Source organism: Muscardinus avellanarius (assembly GCF_963383645.1).
Source record: "Muscardinus avellanarius genome assembly, chromosome: 10".
NCBI lineage: Eukaryota > Metazoa > Chordata > Mammalia > Rodentia > Gliridae > Muscardinus > Muscardinus avellanarius.
Window position 1 is genome coordinate 93,172,949 of NC_137796.1, and position 18,203 is coordinate 93,191,151.

Genomic DNA, 18,203 nt, shown 5'->3' on the forward strand with positions numbered 1-18,203 from the left:
TCAGCCTCTCAAGTACTAAGATTACAAACGTGTGCCACCAGGCCTGGCATCTATGGGCCATGTTTTAAAATGTCAGTTCTTCTTAATACATTTTAGATGCTAATACAATCTGTGTGTGGGGGGGGGGGGTGCTGGAGCATTCTACCTCCAAGTTACACCCCAATCCTTTATCCTTTTTTTATTTTGAAATAGGGTATCACTAGATTGCTGAGGTGGGCCTCTAGCCTGCCATCCTCCTGTTTCAGCCTCCATGCCCAGTCTAATACATGCTTCCTATTTTCCAGTTATGTTTCTAACCATATGATTATCTTCTCCCAAACTTTATGATATCAGGTACCAGTATTTTAATACTGTATTACTTAATACAGTGATGCTGAAATGAAAACAGACTTTAGTAACAACATTGCTTAAAATTTTCAGAAAATACTCTAAGTGGCAACAAAATGATAAAACTTAAACAAAAATGGGAGATAAATATGCTGCAGCACTTCTGACTGGCTGTATCTCATAGCTTAAAACTGCAAATATGTAAGAGGTTAGAAAAACATCTCACTGTGTATTCATGTTACATTTCTTTAGCTTCTCCTCCAGTTCAGACAGGTCTCGTAGATCTGCTCCAATAATGGCATATCTTTCCGAATCCAGTGTGTGCCCATCTACAAATGAAAGAAGAGGTTACCACTCCAACTGCAATAGCCAAGAAGACATTCGAATTTCAAAGGATGCGGCTTTTTAAAAATTAAAGTAACTTTATTATTTGGGCCTATCAAAAAAGTACATGTTCATTGTTAAAAAGAAGGAAGGAAGGAAGGAAGGGAGGGAGGGAGGGAGGGAAGGAAGGAAGGAAGGAAGGAAGGAAGGAAGGAAGGAAGGAAGGAAGGAGAGAGAAACCGAACACACTGGCTTTTATCCTCTTGCAGTGAAAAAAAATAATTTTTTTTTTCAGAACTAGGGATGAAACCCAGGGGCATTCTGCCTCTGAGCTACACCCCCATCCCTATTTTTTATCCTTCATTTTGAAACAGGGTCTCACTGAGTTGCAAAGGGCCTCACTAAGTAGCTGAGGCTGGCTGCGGATCGCGATCCTCCTGTCTCAGCCTCCCAAATGTTGGAATTACAAGCGTGCGCCATCACGCTGGCTCACTATGACTCTTTCTTGAGACTCTTAGAAATGCATTCCTGCTTAGGGGTAAATTCCAAAAAGACATGGTTCCTGCCCTCTTGGGGCCAAAAACTGCAGGAAAAGGTGACAAGTGAGCAAACACGAGCATGGCAAACGCAGCCAAGAGGAGTGTGCGGAGGCGGTGGGGAGGAGGTCACTTAGTCTGGTGGCTGGGACCTCCCTGGGGAGATGGCAGCTGAGCCAGGCACTGAGAAGGAGCCTGTCAAGCAAAGAGGAGAGCGCCCCACGCCGAGGAAGCAGGAAGCGGAAGGGCCTGAAGGAGCGCCTGCCCGGCACTTGCAGAGAACAGCAGGAGGTCTGTGTGGCCAGATCACAGCTACCGTGGACGAAAGCATCCTCCGGAGGCACGCTGAGGCCCACGGACATGGGGATCCCCCAGTAGGGGCTAAGGGGCGGGAGGAGAACCTGACTTCCTTTCTGTGTGTGTGGTACTGGGGTCTGAACCCAGGGCATTCTACCTCCAAGCTACAATCCCGGGCCTATTTTATTTTATTTTATTTACTTTTTGAAACAGGGTCTCACTGGGTTGATGAGAGTGTCACTTACATTTCTGGGGCTGTCCTCAAACCTGTGATCCTCCTGCTTCAGCCTCCCGATTACTGGGATTACAGGCGTGCACCACCACATCCGGCTCTGATTTCCTTTTTAAAAATTCATTCTAACTTCCCTTCCATGCACACATGTATACTTTTTTTTATCTGCACATATTTTAACTTAAAATACATCATAAATTCTAAGATGATGCATGCATTTTTACATTTCTGAAATCATGATGCACTCAATAGTGAATGAAGTATTACCTTAATTGTCACCTTAAAGTTTCTCATTAACAAATTATCATGATAGCTTTATAGGTCTGATAAATAGGATAACTTGTTTCCTATTGCTGGGGATCAAACCCAGGGCCTCACACATTCTAGGCAATCATTATACCACTGAGCTACACCCCACCCCAGAAATAGGGTAATTTAAAGCTGGGCATGATGGCGCACACTTGTAATCCCAGCACTTGGGAGGCTGAGACAGGAGGATCACGCAGGTTTGAAGCCAGTCTCAGCTACTTAGTGAGGCTCTCAGCAACTTAGTGAAACTCTGTTTCCAAATAAATTATAAAATAGGTCTGGGAGTATAGCCCCGAGGTAGAAAGCTCCTGAGTTCCACCCCCAGTACCACACACACACACACACACACACACACACACACACACACACACACATACACACACACACACACACACACACACATACAAAGGTAATTTTTTTTTTTTTTTTTTGGTGGTACTGGGGATGGAACCCTTCAACCTCTGGGTTACACTCCCAGACCTATTTTATATTTTATTTGGAAACAGGGTCTCTTAAGCCAGCAAAGCTGGCTTCGAACCTGCATGATCCTCCTGTCTCCACCTCCCAAGTGCGGGAATTACAAGCATGCGCCACCACGCCCGGCTAAAAAAAGGGTAATTTATAAGATAAATTTTTACCAGGTTTATTACCATCTGTCACCTTTCTTAAATTTCCATTTCCATTTTATTTTTATTCCAATTATATTTTCTCGGAATGATTGCAAGATCAAAAATATATATAAAAATAAAGCCGGGCGTGGTGGAGCACACTTGTAATACCAGTACTTGGGAGGCTGAGACAGAATGATTGCAGGTTCAAGGACAACCTCAGTAAATAGTGAGATTCTCCTCAACCTAGCAAGACTCCACTTTAAAATAAAGATAGAAATAAAATAGGGCTGGAGGTATAGCTCAGAGGTAAAGTGCCCCTGGGTTCAATCCCAAGTGCCACAAAAAATAAATAAAACTATAAATTACACTAAAAAATTCCTCTACATGAGACACAATCACAAAAGTCAAGTAAAGCACTGAAAAAACTAGTTTAAAAAAAGGCTAGCAAGGGTCCTTTGTCAAAGCAAATGAGACAAAAATTTACAGAGGAGTCTGAAAGGCCAATAAAAAAAGATAAGCCCTTTCACTAACATTCAAAGTTACATACATTTTTAAAATACTAGGGCAAAATTTCAGTCTATCAGAAACTTTGTAAACAATTAAACCCAGTAAGAGTATAGAAGAGAATTCTCAACAACTGTACAGGATATATAAATTCATTGCAAGAGACTTGAAAAGCAGTTTGGCTATAGCTATTAAAATTCATAATATGCACGTCTTTGAACTAGTAATTGCTGAAAAGATGCACATACGCATATGTTTTCTACATTATTTAATATAAAAACATGAAAAGATAGCAAGCTAATGACCATCAGAAGGAAAGAGATTAGATATAATAAAATCCCATGCATAGAAACATTATAAAGCTATTAAAAATAATGAGGCAGATCCATATACCTGACTTCAAAAGATGGGCATGATTTACTAGGACAGGAAAAGAGAAAGTTACAAAACAGTGTGTATAAATTATTCACTGCTTATTAAAATTACATAAAATCTATCTTTGTATGCAGAAGTAGAGATGTGTTCATTCAACAAATACATGTTGAACTGCAACATATATTTAGTCAAGGTGTATGTACATTCATCAACAAAAATGTACCAAACCAGGCACTGAGGAATGCTTATTATCTGTGTACCTATTTGCCTCCTTTTAGGCATACTGTATGACTGTGGTTAGAAAACATTTCGAATGCTACCCTGGTGGAGGATTATGAAAGGTCTTTACTGTCTACTTCCTACAGTCGCATATTGTTTGAGCAAAGGTCATGCTGGGTCCTTCATTGCAGACCATGAGGCTGGCACCAACATTAACCAAGTGTACAGAAAACTGTAACAGCAAACGAGGGAGAAAGCCAAGAGGCTAACAAATGTGGAAACGTGCACGGGTGCTGCTGACCATCTGCATGGGAAAACAAAGGCCAAGGGAGAGATTTTCTGTGCAAACTTTCCTGAGACTCCGATCACAAGAAGGATGACTCAAGTATTACCGCTGTGCGTAATGGAGGCTTAGACGTTCACTGAGCTATCTGTGTTGACTGTCCAAGGCGGCCATCCTCTCTGAGCATGACGACTAGTACCCTGGGACTTCCCTGCCAGACACAGGCTGAACACTTGGAAGACTGGTAGAGACTGATAACTATCTCTCTCTCTCTCTTTCATTTTTAACTTCTATTTGGAAGGCTCAGATGGGAAAGTATTATTAGAGACATTTATAATTAAATGTTGTTCAGAAATACTGACTCTAGGAGCCAAGCAAATAATACAAATGAATGCAGCAGGTCAAGACATAAGAAGGGTAGGGCAGAAGGGCGGCTGCTAGACTTCTCCTGGTGACTTGGCAGCTGCTAATTATTGTCATGGAGGGATTAGGCTCTAATGTTGGCACCCCTTGATTTTTCCAAGGAAAGCTGAAATGTGAGGTTTGAATGAGAAATCTCTTTTTAAATACTGGCAATTAATCCTAATTCATTAGTAAAGATTTAAGATTAAGACCCAAAGGACATCTAAGAAGAGTCATAGAGAAGCCTGTTTTAAATTTCTTCATGGTAACTGTGAAACAAGTATAAATGTATCAACAAGAATGATCATGTAACACACATCCTCTTTTAAGAAAAAAGAAAAAAATAAAGAGTATTTAGATGATTCACACTGTGCTACTTAGGCTAAGGATACTTGCCCATCTGAAGAGTGTCCGCCGCCGTATGTAATTCTACAATGGGGTTGAATAGGATGGGCTTGTTTCTATGGGGAAATGGCAAAGAGGAGAAAAATGAGTCAATTAACTCATGAGCACAGAATGCAGATGCCTGCAACAGAATGGCAAATACAAGTTGAGTATCCTTTACCCCAAATGCACAAGACCAGAAGTTTTACATATTTAAGATTTTTTTCAGATTTTGGAATATATACATAGGCTTTACTGGTTGAGCATCCCTGATCTGACATGATCGTGCTCAAAAGTTTCAGATTCTAAAACATTTAGAATTTCAAAATGTGGGATTAGGGAGGTTCGACCTGTATATATTTCTACTCTTCAAAGCAAGGGCCACTCCACAAGGACTTGTATGTTTAATTCTGTTCGGTTATATGTACCAACAGGAAAGATTCGGTAGATGTGGGTTTCGGGCTAGGTCGCTAAGCATTATACTCCACCTCTAGTGTCCAAATAACCCACCAATGGTGGAGTGACTCAACTCAAAAATAGCAAAAGGTAAGCTAGCAAGAATTTTCTAAATGTTCCAGAGTTTTCAGGCCAATCTCTAGTTCCTTACTTATAAAAAATTCGGTGACAGCTCCTATATGTCACCTAAATATGGTTTACCACATATATGTAACCCTAGCTTGAAGCCCACTGCCAAGGGTTTCCTAATAGTTTTTAGTGTACTCTTTGCTTTATTTATTTATTTATTTATTTATTTATTTATTTATTTATTTTTGGTGGTACTGGGGTTCCTGGAAACCCTTTGACCTCCGGGCTACACTCCCAGACCTATTTTTATATTTTTATTTGGAAGCATATCTATTTGTCATAGGTAACCACAATAACTGACCCTCAAACCAAAAGTTTATAAAGAAACTTTTATGTGATAATTCTCTTTCCCCAGAAAATGCAAGTGTCAGAAATTAGAACGCCAAATTCAATATTCCAACAACTATATGGAAACACCAATCTACTCTTCTTCCTCAAAACCATCTCTGAGCTTAACCTGGAGCCCATTTATTCCTACTTTTCTCAAGGTTCTAACTAGTTTATTAGTATTATGCAGTTTCAAAAGCATCAGAGTTGCTGCCACTTATTGTTTTAAAAGTGCTTACTATAAAATGTAATTTTATATTATGAAAAAGTGAAAAACTAAATTTTGGCCGGATGTGGTGGAGCATGCTTGTAATCCTAGTACTTGGGAGGCTGAGACAGGAGGATTGCAGGTTCGAAGCCAGCCTCCACAGCTTAGTGAGGCTCTCAGCAACCTAGTGAGACACTATTTCCAAATAAAGTATAAGAATAGGTCTGGGGGTATAGCCCAGAGGTAGGAGGCCCTGGGGTTCCATCCCCAGTACCACACAACTAACTTTTATCGTACAGACTAGAAAAAAATAAAGTTTGAAAAATATTTCCAAATTGTAAAATTAGAATATCTAAAGGACAAGCTGAAACCTTTATGTCCATTAAATTTTTTGAATATAAGATTTTATACAATAAAATATAAGATTTATTATGTAAATATAACATATATATATAAGTTTTCTTGAAATAATTTATTTAAAGAGAAGAGGGTACTATATTATGATGTGAGACTATAATGTACCAAAAAAGTATACAAAATTTAAAAAAATAAAAATAAAGGGAAGCTGGGCGTGGTGGCGCACGCTTGTAATCCCAGCATTTGGGAGGCTGAAACAGGAGGCTCTCGGTTCGTAGCCAGCCTCAGCTACTTAGTGAGGCCCTTTGCAACTCAGTGAGACCCTGTTTCAAAATAAAGAATAAAAAATAGGGCTGGGGTGTACCTCAGAGATAGAATGCCCCTGAGCTCCATCTTCAGTACCACACAAATAAATAGATAAAAATTAAAATTAAAAAAAAAACGAAGAGAGCCGGGCGTGGTGACGCACGCTTGTAATCCCCGCACTTGGGAGGCGGAGACAGGAGGATCACGCAGGTTGGAAGCCAGCCGCGCTGGCTTAAGAGACCCTGCTTCCAAATAAAAATATAAAAGTAGGTCTGGGAGTGTAGCCCGGAGGTTGAAGGGTTTCCAGGAACCCCAGTACCACCAAAAACAAACAAACAAACAAACAAACAAAGAGAGAGGGCAAAGAGTATACTAAAAACTATTAGGAAGCCCTTGGCAGTGGGCTTCAAGCTAGGGTTATACCTCAGCTCCGGCCCCTTTCTGGCGAGGTGACTTTGGAGACATGAACTTCTCTGGGCCTAGGGTTCCTCATCTGCATAAAGGGGACAGGACAGCACTTAACTCGTGAGTCTTCTGTGCGTACCCAAAAAGACAGTCCAAGGGAAGCACTTCACGTAGTACCAGGCTAAGAAACGCTCTCAGCTTTGCAAACTCCTTGAATACTGGACTCACACTGGCCAAAATAATATCTCATATATATTCATTCATGGGAAAAAAAAAAACACAATTCACTGAACATCTACTCTGAGCTACGTAATTTTCTATGTCCGGGTAAAGTAACAAAACATACAGTTTCCAACTAACTATGGTAGGCCACTTTTTGAATGCTCACAGACATTATGTTAGTGGATAGAAGAGTCACAAGGGCAGGCTGCATGGCACAGAGGGATGGCCCCGGGGCGAGCGACGGAAAGGAAGGGTTCAACGGCCGGCGCAGATGTGGCTCCGTGGTGGAGCCCTTGCCTGGCACGCAGGAGGCGGAGGCCGATACCCAGCACCATGAAGGTGAAAAAGGGTTCAAAGGAAAGCAGCACCGTGGGGCAGGGCTGCGAGCGTCCACGCTTTCCCTCTACCGGCGCAGGCCCTGTTCTTCCAGCCCCTCTTCCTCCAGCAAAACCATACTCACTTGATATTATGGAGCTTTCTCGTGACTATCATCGTAAAGTCGACTTCAAAATATTTACTTGGGAGAAGATCTTCATCCTGGGGAAAGACACACAAAACCATTTCTTTTTAGTTTTATTGGTGCATTATGCATCACGGTGAGGCTCAAAGCGATACAAACGCGCAGGCGCTCGGCGCTTTGCTGCACCTCCTCCAGGCGCCCCCACCCCCATGCGGGGCTCAGCGAGGCTGGCCCTTCACATGGAGGAAGCACTGTTAGGCTGTTTCCTCCCTCCCTCCCCAGCTCCCTGCTTCTCTCCTCGCTTTGCTATTTCCTCTCCAGCTTCTACATATGAGAGAATGTACAACCCTTTACTTTCTGACACTGGCTGGTCTCACCTAGCACATCCTCTAATTCCATATCCTTCAAATGACATAATTTTGTTCTTCTTTATGACTGAGGAAAACTCCACTGTGTGTCTCTATGCCACATTTTCTTTCTCTGTTCACCTGTTAATGGAAACTTAGGTTGCTTCCATAATTTGGCTGCTATGATCATGGACACGTATGTATTACTCTGGCACTCTGACTTTTTGTTAAAGACGCTAGGAATGGACTAGGTAGGTCAGGTTGGGGTTCCATTCCCAACCTTCTGAGAAACCTCCATACTCATCTCCATGGTGATTCTACCAACAGTGTGTAAGAGTTGCTATTTCCCCACATCCTCAAAAAAAACATACCTTCATTCACTGATTGCCGTTTACTGATCACTGTGCACAGGCCAAACACTAGGTGCCAGAGAGCAATGGGGTATTTGGGGATTCTTAAGTCAGGGGACTGATAGGGTCAGAAACATATTTTTCAAATTACTTTCATTTCAGCACAAAAAGTGTATTTGAGGAAAGCAAAAAGAGGCACAGAAACACAAGTTAGGAGGCTTCTGTAGTGGCCCAGGTAAGAAGGTGCAGGGAGCCTGAACAAGAGAAGCATCTGGAAGGGGCAGTCACAAGGTTCTTGGGAAGCAGGACGCGAGAGTGTTCTTCCCAAAACAGCTTGAGTCAAATTGGAGGGTGGAGAGATGAGTGTGATGAGTTTTGACCAGCAGTGTTGGATTAACTAGAAGAGTTACTATGATACAGCATCACACGTAGTGAGGGTACTGTTTTGATATTATTTTCTATAACAATGAAATATATTGAAGTGGTAAAGAACAGGCATTCCAGAACCTTGAGTTGGAATCCCAGCTCCACCTTCACTTAACAAGTGAAGGAGGTCCTGAAAATCACTAAACTCCCTGGGTAAGCATTCTTACTTAAAAAGTTGAGAAGCCAGGCATGGTGATACATGCCTGTAATCCCAGTACTTGGAAAGCTGAGATGGGAAGATAGCAGGTTCAAAACCAGTCTCAACAATTTATCAAGACTCAACAACTTGGTGAGACCCTGCTTCAGAAAACAAAAAGTAAAAAAGGCTTGGGGGTGTAGCTTGGAGATAGCATGACCCTAGGTTAAATCCCTAGTGCCACCAAAATTAAACAAAGAAATAAATAAAAGTAAAAAGTGGAGAAAATGATAATACTTCATGGGGTTGTGAGGATTCATGAGGTGATCCACGAACGGGGGGGAACAACACTCAGAAGATGGCCCGACCTCAGTGGAGAGTATGCCTGTGCCTTTATTATTCACAGATGCAGGTACACAGACGTGCATCCTGTTCAGGTAAATATAAATCTCTCTCTCACCATGGACTGCAGTCATACAAGAGTGAAACACACACACACACACACACACACACACACACACACATCTGCCTCCCCATCTGCACTTCTCATCTAGCCAGCCTGGCCGTCTCTGGCCGTCTCTCCATCCTCTGTGACTCTCTCTCTCTCACTCAGCCCCACTGACTCTTCTCCATCCGTCCACTCCTCCTCGGCTGTCAGTTCTCACCCAGACTACAACATCCTTCCTCGTCTCTCTCCACCACAGTACCTGCCTCCTCCAGCAGCTCTTCGCATAGTTAAGACTTTACAAGAAACAGGCCCTAGCTCTTCCCTTAGTGGGAAACCATTGATCTCCTGAACTCGGCAATGGCTCCCCTGGTAGTGGACGTGATAGAGAAAAAGGAGTGCTCAAAGGGCCCCCTGTGGTTCTGACTGAAGCAACTGGGCTAGAAGAGAAGGCTGTGTGGAGATGGGGACAGAGGTGGAGAGCAGGGTGGGGGGTGGCAAACACGCCGAGGACAGCACGACGCGGGCACAACCCACAGCAACCACTTCCCAGTAGGAAAATGACCTTTAAGAGCAGGCATCAGGTTGTGAGATGCAACTACCACACTGACATGAAGTCTAGTCCTCAGTTGACATCCCAGGGACCTAGCGTGGGGATTATTCTTTTAAGGAAAGAGAGTTTTCTGACATATCCTAGGAGACCTGGGCTCACGCTTCCCAGCTGTCCACACTCAGTCCCAGCACATACCTGCAGCCCGCGGCGTTGAGCTGTGCAGAAGCTACTTGAAGAAAGTGGAGGATATGTGTAGGGGAAATATGGAGATAGCTTTTGCCAAAAATGCCACAAGACTTCTTCAAAATTTTTACTTGGGGCTGGGGGTAGCTCAGTGGTAGAGCGCTTGCCTAGCATGCAAGAGACCCTGGGTCCTATCTCAGCAAAGCACACACGGATACCCTTTAACTCACAGGGTACAAGAAGTTAGGGCCATCTGGAATTCCAGCAGACAATGGAAAGAATGAAAGCAAACCGTGAGGACTGTGCGGCGCCCTCCACCTCGCACAGGACGCACCCTTGCTCACGGCCGGGCCTGGGCACCGGCTCACCGAGCCTTCTGACTTCTCAGTGAGAGGCCACTGTGGAAGGAGCACTTCCAAAAGACACACCTGCGGCTTTCAGAAGACAGCTTCCTTCTCGGTGTCTGGACAGGGGAAGTGCCCGTGCCACGAGGCTTTGGAAAGAGACATCTCAATTTCTGACACTATGGTTTTCTGTGGCCTTTGACATTCTACCCCCAAAGCACGGGCAGTCATGAGCGGTATGGGAGACATCTGACATTGGGGAGCAATAAGGGGCAGCCAGTGCAGAGCTTCACTCAGAAAAAAGGGGTTCAGCATGATTCCCAGGCTGCCAAAACTGCCAACACTTCCCCAACTTGGTGGGTCCTTTGTGTGGAAACAGTATTTGAGAGACATCAGGAAGCAGAGGCACCCTGGAGGGATTCACCCGTCCTTCTTTTCTGTGACAGTACCAGCTTTCCTGCAGATGCGAGTCTTCAACCCCAGTCTTGGCCCTGAGATTCTATAGAAGGAGCTCACACAGCAGGGGCAGCAGAAAGCCTGTGACTCCTGCTAAGACCCCGTAGGCAAAACGAGGGAACCATCCCAGATGGACTGATTGCTGAGGAACTGATTATTAAAGCTGTGCATGACACAATAAGATCACATATGGAAACACATGTATCTTTAAAAAGAGATCAGCAGTAGCCAGGCGTGGTGGTGCACGCTTGTAATCCCAGCATTCGGGAGGCTAAGACTGGAGGATCATGGTTCACAGACAGCCTCAGCTACTTAGGCCCTCCGCAACTTAGTGAGACCCTGTTTCAAAATAAAGAATAAAAAAAAAAAAATAGGGCAGGGGGTAAAGTTCGGAGGTTGAATGCCTCTGGGTTCCATCATCAGACCCGCAAAAATAAAAAATAAATAAAAACAAATCAGCAAGCTTTTTCCTGCACAGAATCAGAAAATATTGCTTTTTCCTGCACAGAATCAGAAAATATTTCAGCCTCTGAGGCCAGATGGTCTGTGGTGTAACTACTCAACGCTGCTGTCATAGTTGTCATATGGCCACTAAAGCACAATATGCAAACAAATGGAATGACTGTGTTCCAATAAAACTTTATTTACAAAAACAGGTGGTGGGCCAGATTTGTCCACAGCCTACCATTTGCAACTTCTGTTTTAAAAGAAAAAACAACAATAACAGCTCTATATGTTTAAAAAGGAACTCCTACTTATCCCCCACAAAAATGCTTCAGACCAATATAATTATCATTAAAAGTATAACATTTTAAAGCCGGGCATGGTGGCGCACGCTTGTAATCCCTGCGCCTGGGAGGCTGAAACAGGAGGATCACACAGGTTCGAAGCCAGTCTCAGCTACTTAGTGAGGCTCTCAGCAACTTAGTGAGACCCTGTTTCCAAATAAAGAATAAAATAGGTCTGGGAGCATAGCCCGGAGGTAGAAAGCCTCTAGGTTCCACCCCCAGTACCACCAAAAAACTAAAAAATAAAAAATAAAAGAGCCGGGCATGGTGGCGCACGCTTGTAATCCCCGCGCTTGGGAGGCTGAGACAGGAGGATCACACAGGTTCGAAGCCAGTCTCAGCTCATTAGTGAGGCTCTCAGCAACTGAGACCCTGTTTCCAAATAAAAATATAAAATAGGTCTGGGAGTATAGCCCAGAGGTAGAAGGCCTCTGGGTTCCACTCCTAGTACCACCAAAAAAAAAAAAAAGTATAACATTTTCTTTTTCTTTTTTTTTTGCAGTTTTGGGGATGGAACCCAGGGGCATTCTACCTCCATGCTATACCCCCTGCCCTATTTTTTATTCTTTATTTTGAAACAGGGTCTCACTAAGTTGCAGAGGGCCTCACTAAGTAGCTGAGGCTATCCGTGAACCATGATCCTCTGGTCTCAGCCTCCCACATGCTGGGATTACAAGCGTGTGCCACCACACCCGGCTTAAGTATAACATTTTCAGAAAGGACTTTCAGACATTCTGCAATTCTCCTTCCTCACTACTGACAGACAATCTTTTTCTTGGAAAGGGTATACTCAGTGTACTTTGCTCGGTGGCACCCACTTGTAATTCCGGTACTTGGGAAGCTGAGACAAGAGGATGGCAGGTTTGTAGCCACTCTCAGCTACCTAGTAAGGGCCTCAGAAATTTAGTGAGACCCTTTTTCAAAATAAAGAACAAAAAAATAGAGCTGGGGGTGTAGTTCGGAGATAGAATGCTCCTAGGTTCAATCCCTAGTACTGCAAAAAGGACAAATACAAAGAAATAAAATTCTGATTTATTATTATCCTATCTATAAGAATACTAGGAAAAAAAGTGAATTATGTGACCGAGGGGTTTAGGCCCAATGAGGGTTGAGAATTATGTGACCAAGGGGTTTGGACCCAATGAGGGTTTTTTCCAGTGGCCCCCATGACACTGACATAGCCCTGCCCTCTTCACAGTATGTACTCCAATTGCTTACACCATACCATGGGACACTACATTACAAAGACACAACAGGGTGTCGCCAAAAAGGGCCCTGAACAACCCCACCAGCACTAAATATGAAGAGGACGGGACATGGGGCTTGGCGAGCAGAGTCCAACGCCACTAGCAGGCGGGATTCCAAAGATACAACTTCCGGAATTTCCTCCACCTCGGCAAGACCGCCTTGCAAAGCCCTCGTGTTAATCCATGTCACGCATGTAATACATGTCATGAACGTCAGCTATCTTATCCTACAGAGGAATGCAGAGGGAAACAACATACACCAAGCCCAGGCTGAGGCCATGGTCTCTCATGTGAGTAAGAGAAAGGCGGGGAGCCCTGAAGACCAAAGACCTTATCAAGCTGCTGATTAGGTCGGGTTATGTCCATACACTCTAATTTATCTTGGTCTGAACCTGCAAGAAATCTAGGGAAACGCACGTACCCATTGTCATATGACTGAACTCATAGAAGAACCAAGAAAAATCTGCATAAACCTACAAAAAAGGAAACGCAACCAGGAAGGACACAGGGGGTAAGGCTCAGCAGGGACAGCTGAGCCAGGACCCAGGAGCAGCACTTTAGTCCTGGTCTCTCTATAACGGACAGTCAGGCTTCCCTCCTGTGAGTGCACAGAATCACACTGCCCTCAAACCCCAGCCCAGCAGGCAGGGGGCCCAATCGGGGAGTAACCACAGAAGACCCACGCATCACACCATCATCCCCCAGCCTTGCAAATTCAAAACTTTTCCCAGAATGCCATTACATAAATAATAGATCCTAGTTGTAAAAATTTACAAATGCATGGGCTCTTTCTCCCAAGTGTTCTACTGGTAGAATTTTTCTTCCTGATATATACGAGGGGGAACACATGCATTTTTATTAGAACTTCCCTACAGCAACAACAATTGGAAACCACCTAATCTCAGTTGGGTCCAGGTGACATAAAATGGGAGAATGATGGTAATCATGGGGTGGGGGCATCTAGGCAGGTGAGGGTGGGTGAGAGACAGGTTATTACTGTATACCTTTGAACAGATTTTTAAAATTCAGAACCAGGTCAACATCTTAAAAAAAAAAAAATTAACTTGCAACAAACGGGAAGGTGAGAATAGAATCTTAACTTACCTTTAGTTTCCAGAAGGTGGTATCCATCCCAGCCCCAAGGTTAATGATTTGACAGTGACATTCTGTCTTCCGGAGAAAAGCCTTTATAAGCTGACTGACACCATGGACTCGAGCAAAATAGCCTTTGAGGAAAGTCAGAGAAACAAGTCATTCCCCAGCAGTGACAGGACTTACCCTTGCCAAACCCACCCCACCAGAACCAGCATAGTGGGGCTCCCTAACTCCACAACATTAGCTTGCAAATCGGCTTCAAGACCACGGGAGAGATGCAAAGTAAAATCACATGCCCTTGTTTATAAAATTCCTTTGCATCTACTAATTTTTATTTTTTCATCTTGAGACAGGGTCTCTAAGTAGCCCAGGCTGGCCTTGAACTTGCAACCCTCCTACCTCAGCCTCCCCAGTAAGTAGCTGGGATTACAAGATTGTGCTACCATGCTCCATATGTCCATTTCTTATAGCTGACACCCACAGGATCCCTCTGCACACAGGAGAATTGTGGTTGTTTGGTCAATTTCTCAGTGGGGATGAGGATAAATCATGCTCCTGCTTCAAATTCTTGGGTTTCCTTGATGAAAATTCCTTACAAAGCCTAATCCTGTTTCTAAAACAAGGCAACAAAAAGGAATCCTTCCCCTGGTCACAGAGTTCACAGGAAAAGGTACATGAGTGGGTTTTTAAACAGAGTGTTAGGGGGGATCATACAAAAAAATTTAAGAAACATGCCACTTTTCATGTATCAAATGAACAAAGACTAAAAAGTTTAATAGCATGTCACTTTGGTTAAGAATGTGGGGAAAGAAGACCTTTCATATTCTGGAACTCCCTTTAGAAGTAAATCCCTAAGACCTCAGGCCCCGTGGGCGATGAGCAGGTGGTGGGGAGGGAGATGGTCACTTGCCTCTGTTTATCTCGGGGGCCTTCCTCTCTTTGGACAGTCTCACAAGGTGCTGGATATAGGGATCGTGCCAGTAGCCGATGCTTACTGCAAACCTAAGGGGATGAGAAAGCGGAGGTGAGTGGCGATGGGCAGGGCCAGGTCAACTGTCAAGGCCCAGGAACCGAGTGGAGCGCTCAGAGGAACGCCGTCTACCTTGGAAGGTCAACAAGCGTGTGTGTGGTGCACTGTTTGTACGTGTGTGTGTGTGTGTGTGTGTGTGTGTGTGTGTGTGAGAGAGAGAGAGAGAGAGAGAGACAGACAGACAGACAGACAGACAGACAGACAGAGGATTGAATACAGGGATGTTGACAGACAGGGGATTGAATACAGGGATGTTCTACCTCTGAGCTGCACCCTCAGCTCTGGGGTTTTTTTTGTTGTTGTTGTTGTTTTTTGTTTTTTGGGTTTTTTTTGGTGGTACTGGGGTTCCTGGAAGCCCTTCTACCTCCGGGCTACACTCCCAGACCTATTTTTACATTTTTATTTGGAAACAGGGTCTCCTAAGCCAGCGCGCGGCTGGCTTCGAACCTGCGCGATCCTCCTGTCTCTGCCTCCCAAGCGCAGGGATTACAAGCGTGCGCCACCACGCCCAGCAGTCCTGTTTTTTTTTTTTTTTTTTTTTTTTAAATTTTGAAACAGAGCTGCAGAGGGCCTCCCTAGGCAATCCTCCTGTCTCAGCCTCTTAAGTACTGGATACAGGTGTGCGCCACAATGCTTGGCTCTGCAATACCTTCAACAGACCCACCCGCCCATCATATCCACACTGCACGGTCATGTTTCCCACGGCGGTCATTTCTTATCTCTCTTCCCCCTCACTGCTTGCTCCTTTCCCAGGGCCATAAACAGCAAATAACCTCACCACATATTCACAGAGACTTGGAACTCTTTGTTCACTTAGCAGACTCACTGGCCAGGGCTGATAGATAGCTCTATGATGCCAAACATTTGGTGCCCACTGGGAGACCCCCAAATATCAGTAAGCATCAGTAAGTGTATCTAAGTATGTCTTGTCAATCTTATTACCACAGAGGTCATAATGGAGAGACAGGAATAACACTACCACTTGGAAAATGCTACAAGAGCCAAAACCCTCTCTACCTGGGTCTATATTACAAGCAGTTAAAGATCCAGTGTTCTGAGTCGGGGAGCTAATGCCCTGAACATCACGGGAAGCCTCGGGGCAACGAGGAGAAAAGCCAGCCTCAGAACAGCCGGGAAGGCATGACAGAGCCCGGATCCCAAGGCCACCCCGAGTCAGTGCTCCTCCTGTCAAAGTAGACTGGGCTAAGTATCCCTACCACTTAGGTAACTTGCAGCCTAAAGCACTGTGATGCCCTGAGCCATACCTCCATCTCCTTGATAACTAGGCTGAAATTTACAGGGACGTGTGTGCATGCGCATTGCATCTCCCACCTGGTTTCCAAGTCCCAGAACACATGCCACATCTTTTCATCCCCCAAGGAGGGTTACTTACGCCTTGCTACAGTAGGTACTGAATTCTGTATCAGCCCATCTCATCTGTATCTACACATCCATCAACACCCACAAGGGAAGCACATAGATTTAGCTATTCAGTGCAGCAAGCCAACACAAAAGCACTCGCCAATGGACAGGATTTGCCATATAATTCAGACCATCCAAGGAAAACAGCATACTCACAGTTTTATAACAGCAAACTTGCTGTTACCAAGTTTTTCAAACAGTGAGTAGTGACCCACTAAAAGCAATCAATTAGGTAGTGTGCAAACCCACAGATTTTAAAACATGAAGGACAACAGAGTACAATAGGAGATATCAATATGCATTACACAGAGGTGAGGGTTGAGACTGCTTCCCAGCGTACTGTTCCAAGTGTGTGCTGAGAGGCTACAGGCATTGACAAATGTGGCTTGTCACTGGGTCACTGTTTGCGGAACAGATTTCAAAGGAATCTTCTAGTGCCATCTAGTGATAAAAGCTCTATCTGCAATTGAGGGAAGAAATGGGTCTCTCCTAACGCTGTGGAAGGAGTGTTCTCTGCGTAGTCAAGAAGGGGACCTCACCCTTCGGCACAGCAGAGTAACAGAGGTTAAAAAAAAAAAAATTTTTTTTTAAATATTTACAACAGACTGTTGAGAGGAGCAAGGAAAAAGGGCTGCCTGGCACCAGTGATGTGAGGTCTGGGGGAGACGAACATCAGATCTCAGGATTTGCAGGCTGTCAACCAGAGGTGAGCTGAACAAGCTGCAGTGAGCTCATACAGTGAAACACTAACCGGTCGCTGATAAACTAGGACACAGACAGGGCGAGATGTCCAAGATGCACCACTAAGAGAAAAAAGGAAAACCATGAGTTCACGGAGCATGTGTGCCCTTAAAATATTTGTATGGGACCATGATACACAGAGAATTCCTAGGACAAGACATTCACAATGATTGCCTCTGAGATTTTCGTGCTAATTTTTATTTATACTTCCTAAATTTTAACTCCACTTTGCCATCAATTGTAAGATGTACTGCCAAGAAAGGGAAAAACACTGCCAACTAAATTAACTAGGACTTGCACCTAGAACTTGAGTTTTGTGGTTACTTTTAAGTTCTTTTGGACTTGTTTTGACAGACCATCATCCTATCTCTCTTACGCACACCTACAGCGGAATAGCTGAGTGAATTAAGTTGGCTATGTCTTCCCTTTCAGGCATCCGCCAGCGTCTACACGGCGTTCACCTGTGTGGCATCAAGGGCATTGGTGATGCTGCCGTTCTGAAGAGATCGCAACGTCCTCCCTCTAAGGCGTTCCGCGTTCCTTCAAGCTGCTGACCCTCATTCTGAAAGTTTTAATACCCCTTGCTCAACTTGGCAAATGTCTGAATCCCTCACTTTATCTGTTTATAGTCAGGGCTGATGTGGTCCCTAGCATTTTCTTCTAATGCAACACTAATAAATGCCCACCTATTAAGATGTGAGAGGTCCGTATGCTGCCTACAATCATTCCACACTCCTCCCACAGACAAATACCAATCCAGTCACTGAAAAAACACGGGTAGACCACATCCCATTTGCATTAGTGTTAGCTACAACAATGGCCCCTTCATCTGAGAGGTTGGGAATCCCCTCCAGCAGGCCTCGGGGAAGAAAACTGCCACCTCCCAAGCCTGAACCAGGGCTGGTACGTTAGCTACTGCTTTCAAGGACACTCACCACCCAATGCCGCCTAAGCGCCAGGTATTATT

The 18,203-nt window shown here is 44.3% G+C and overlaps 1 protein-coding gene across 1 annotated transcript in view; it reads right to left on the reverse strand.

Annotated features, from left to right (window-relative positions):
• LCMT1 (leucine carboxyl methyltransferase 1) overlaps window positions 1-18,203 on the reverse strand; it is a gene marked incomplete at both ends in the record, with an annotated part of 49,488 nt that overhangs the window by 13,523 nt on the left and 17,762 nt on the right. The window contains 5 exons of the mRNA XM_080703921.1: window positions 554-656; window positions 4,816-4,880; window positions 7,674-7,750; window positions 14,053-14,174; window positions 14,954-15,045. Coding sequence (XP_080560047.1) covers window positions 554-656; window positions 4,816-4,880; window positions 7,674-7,750; window positions 14,053-14,174; window positions 14,954-15,045 — 459 coding nt within the window. The remainder of the gene's footprint in view (window positions 1-553; window positions 657-4,815; window positions 4,881-7,673; window positions 7,751-14,052; window positions 14,175-14,953; window positions 15,046-18,203) is intronic.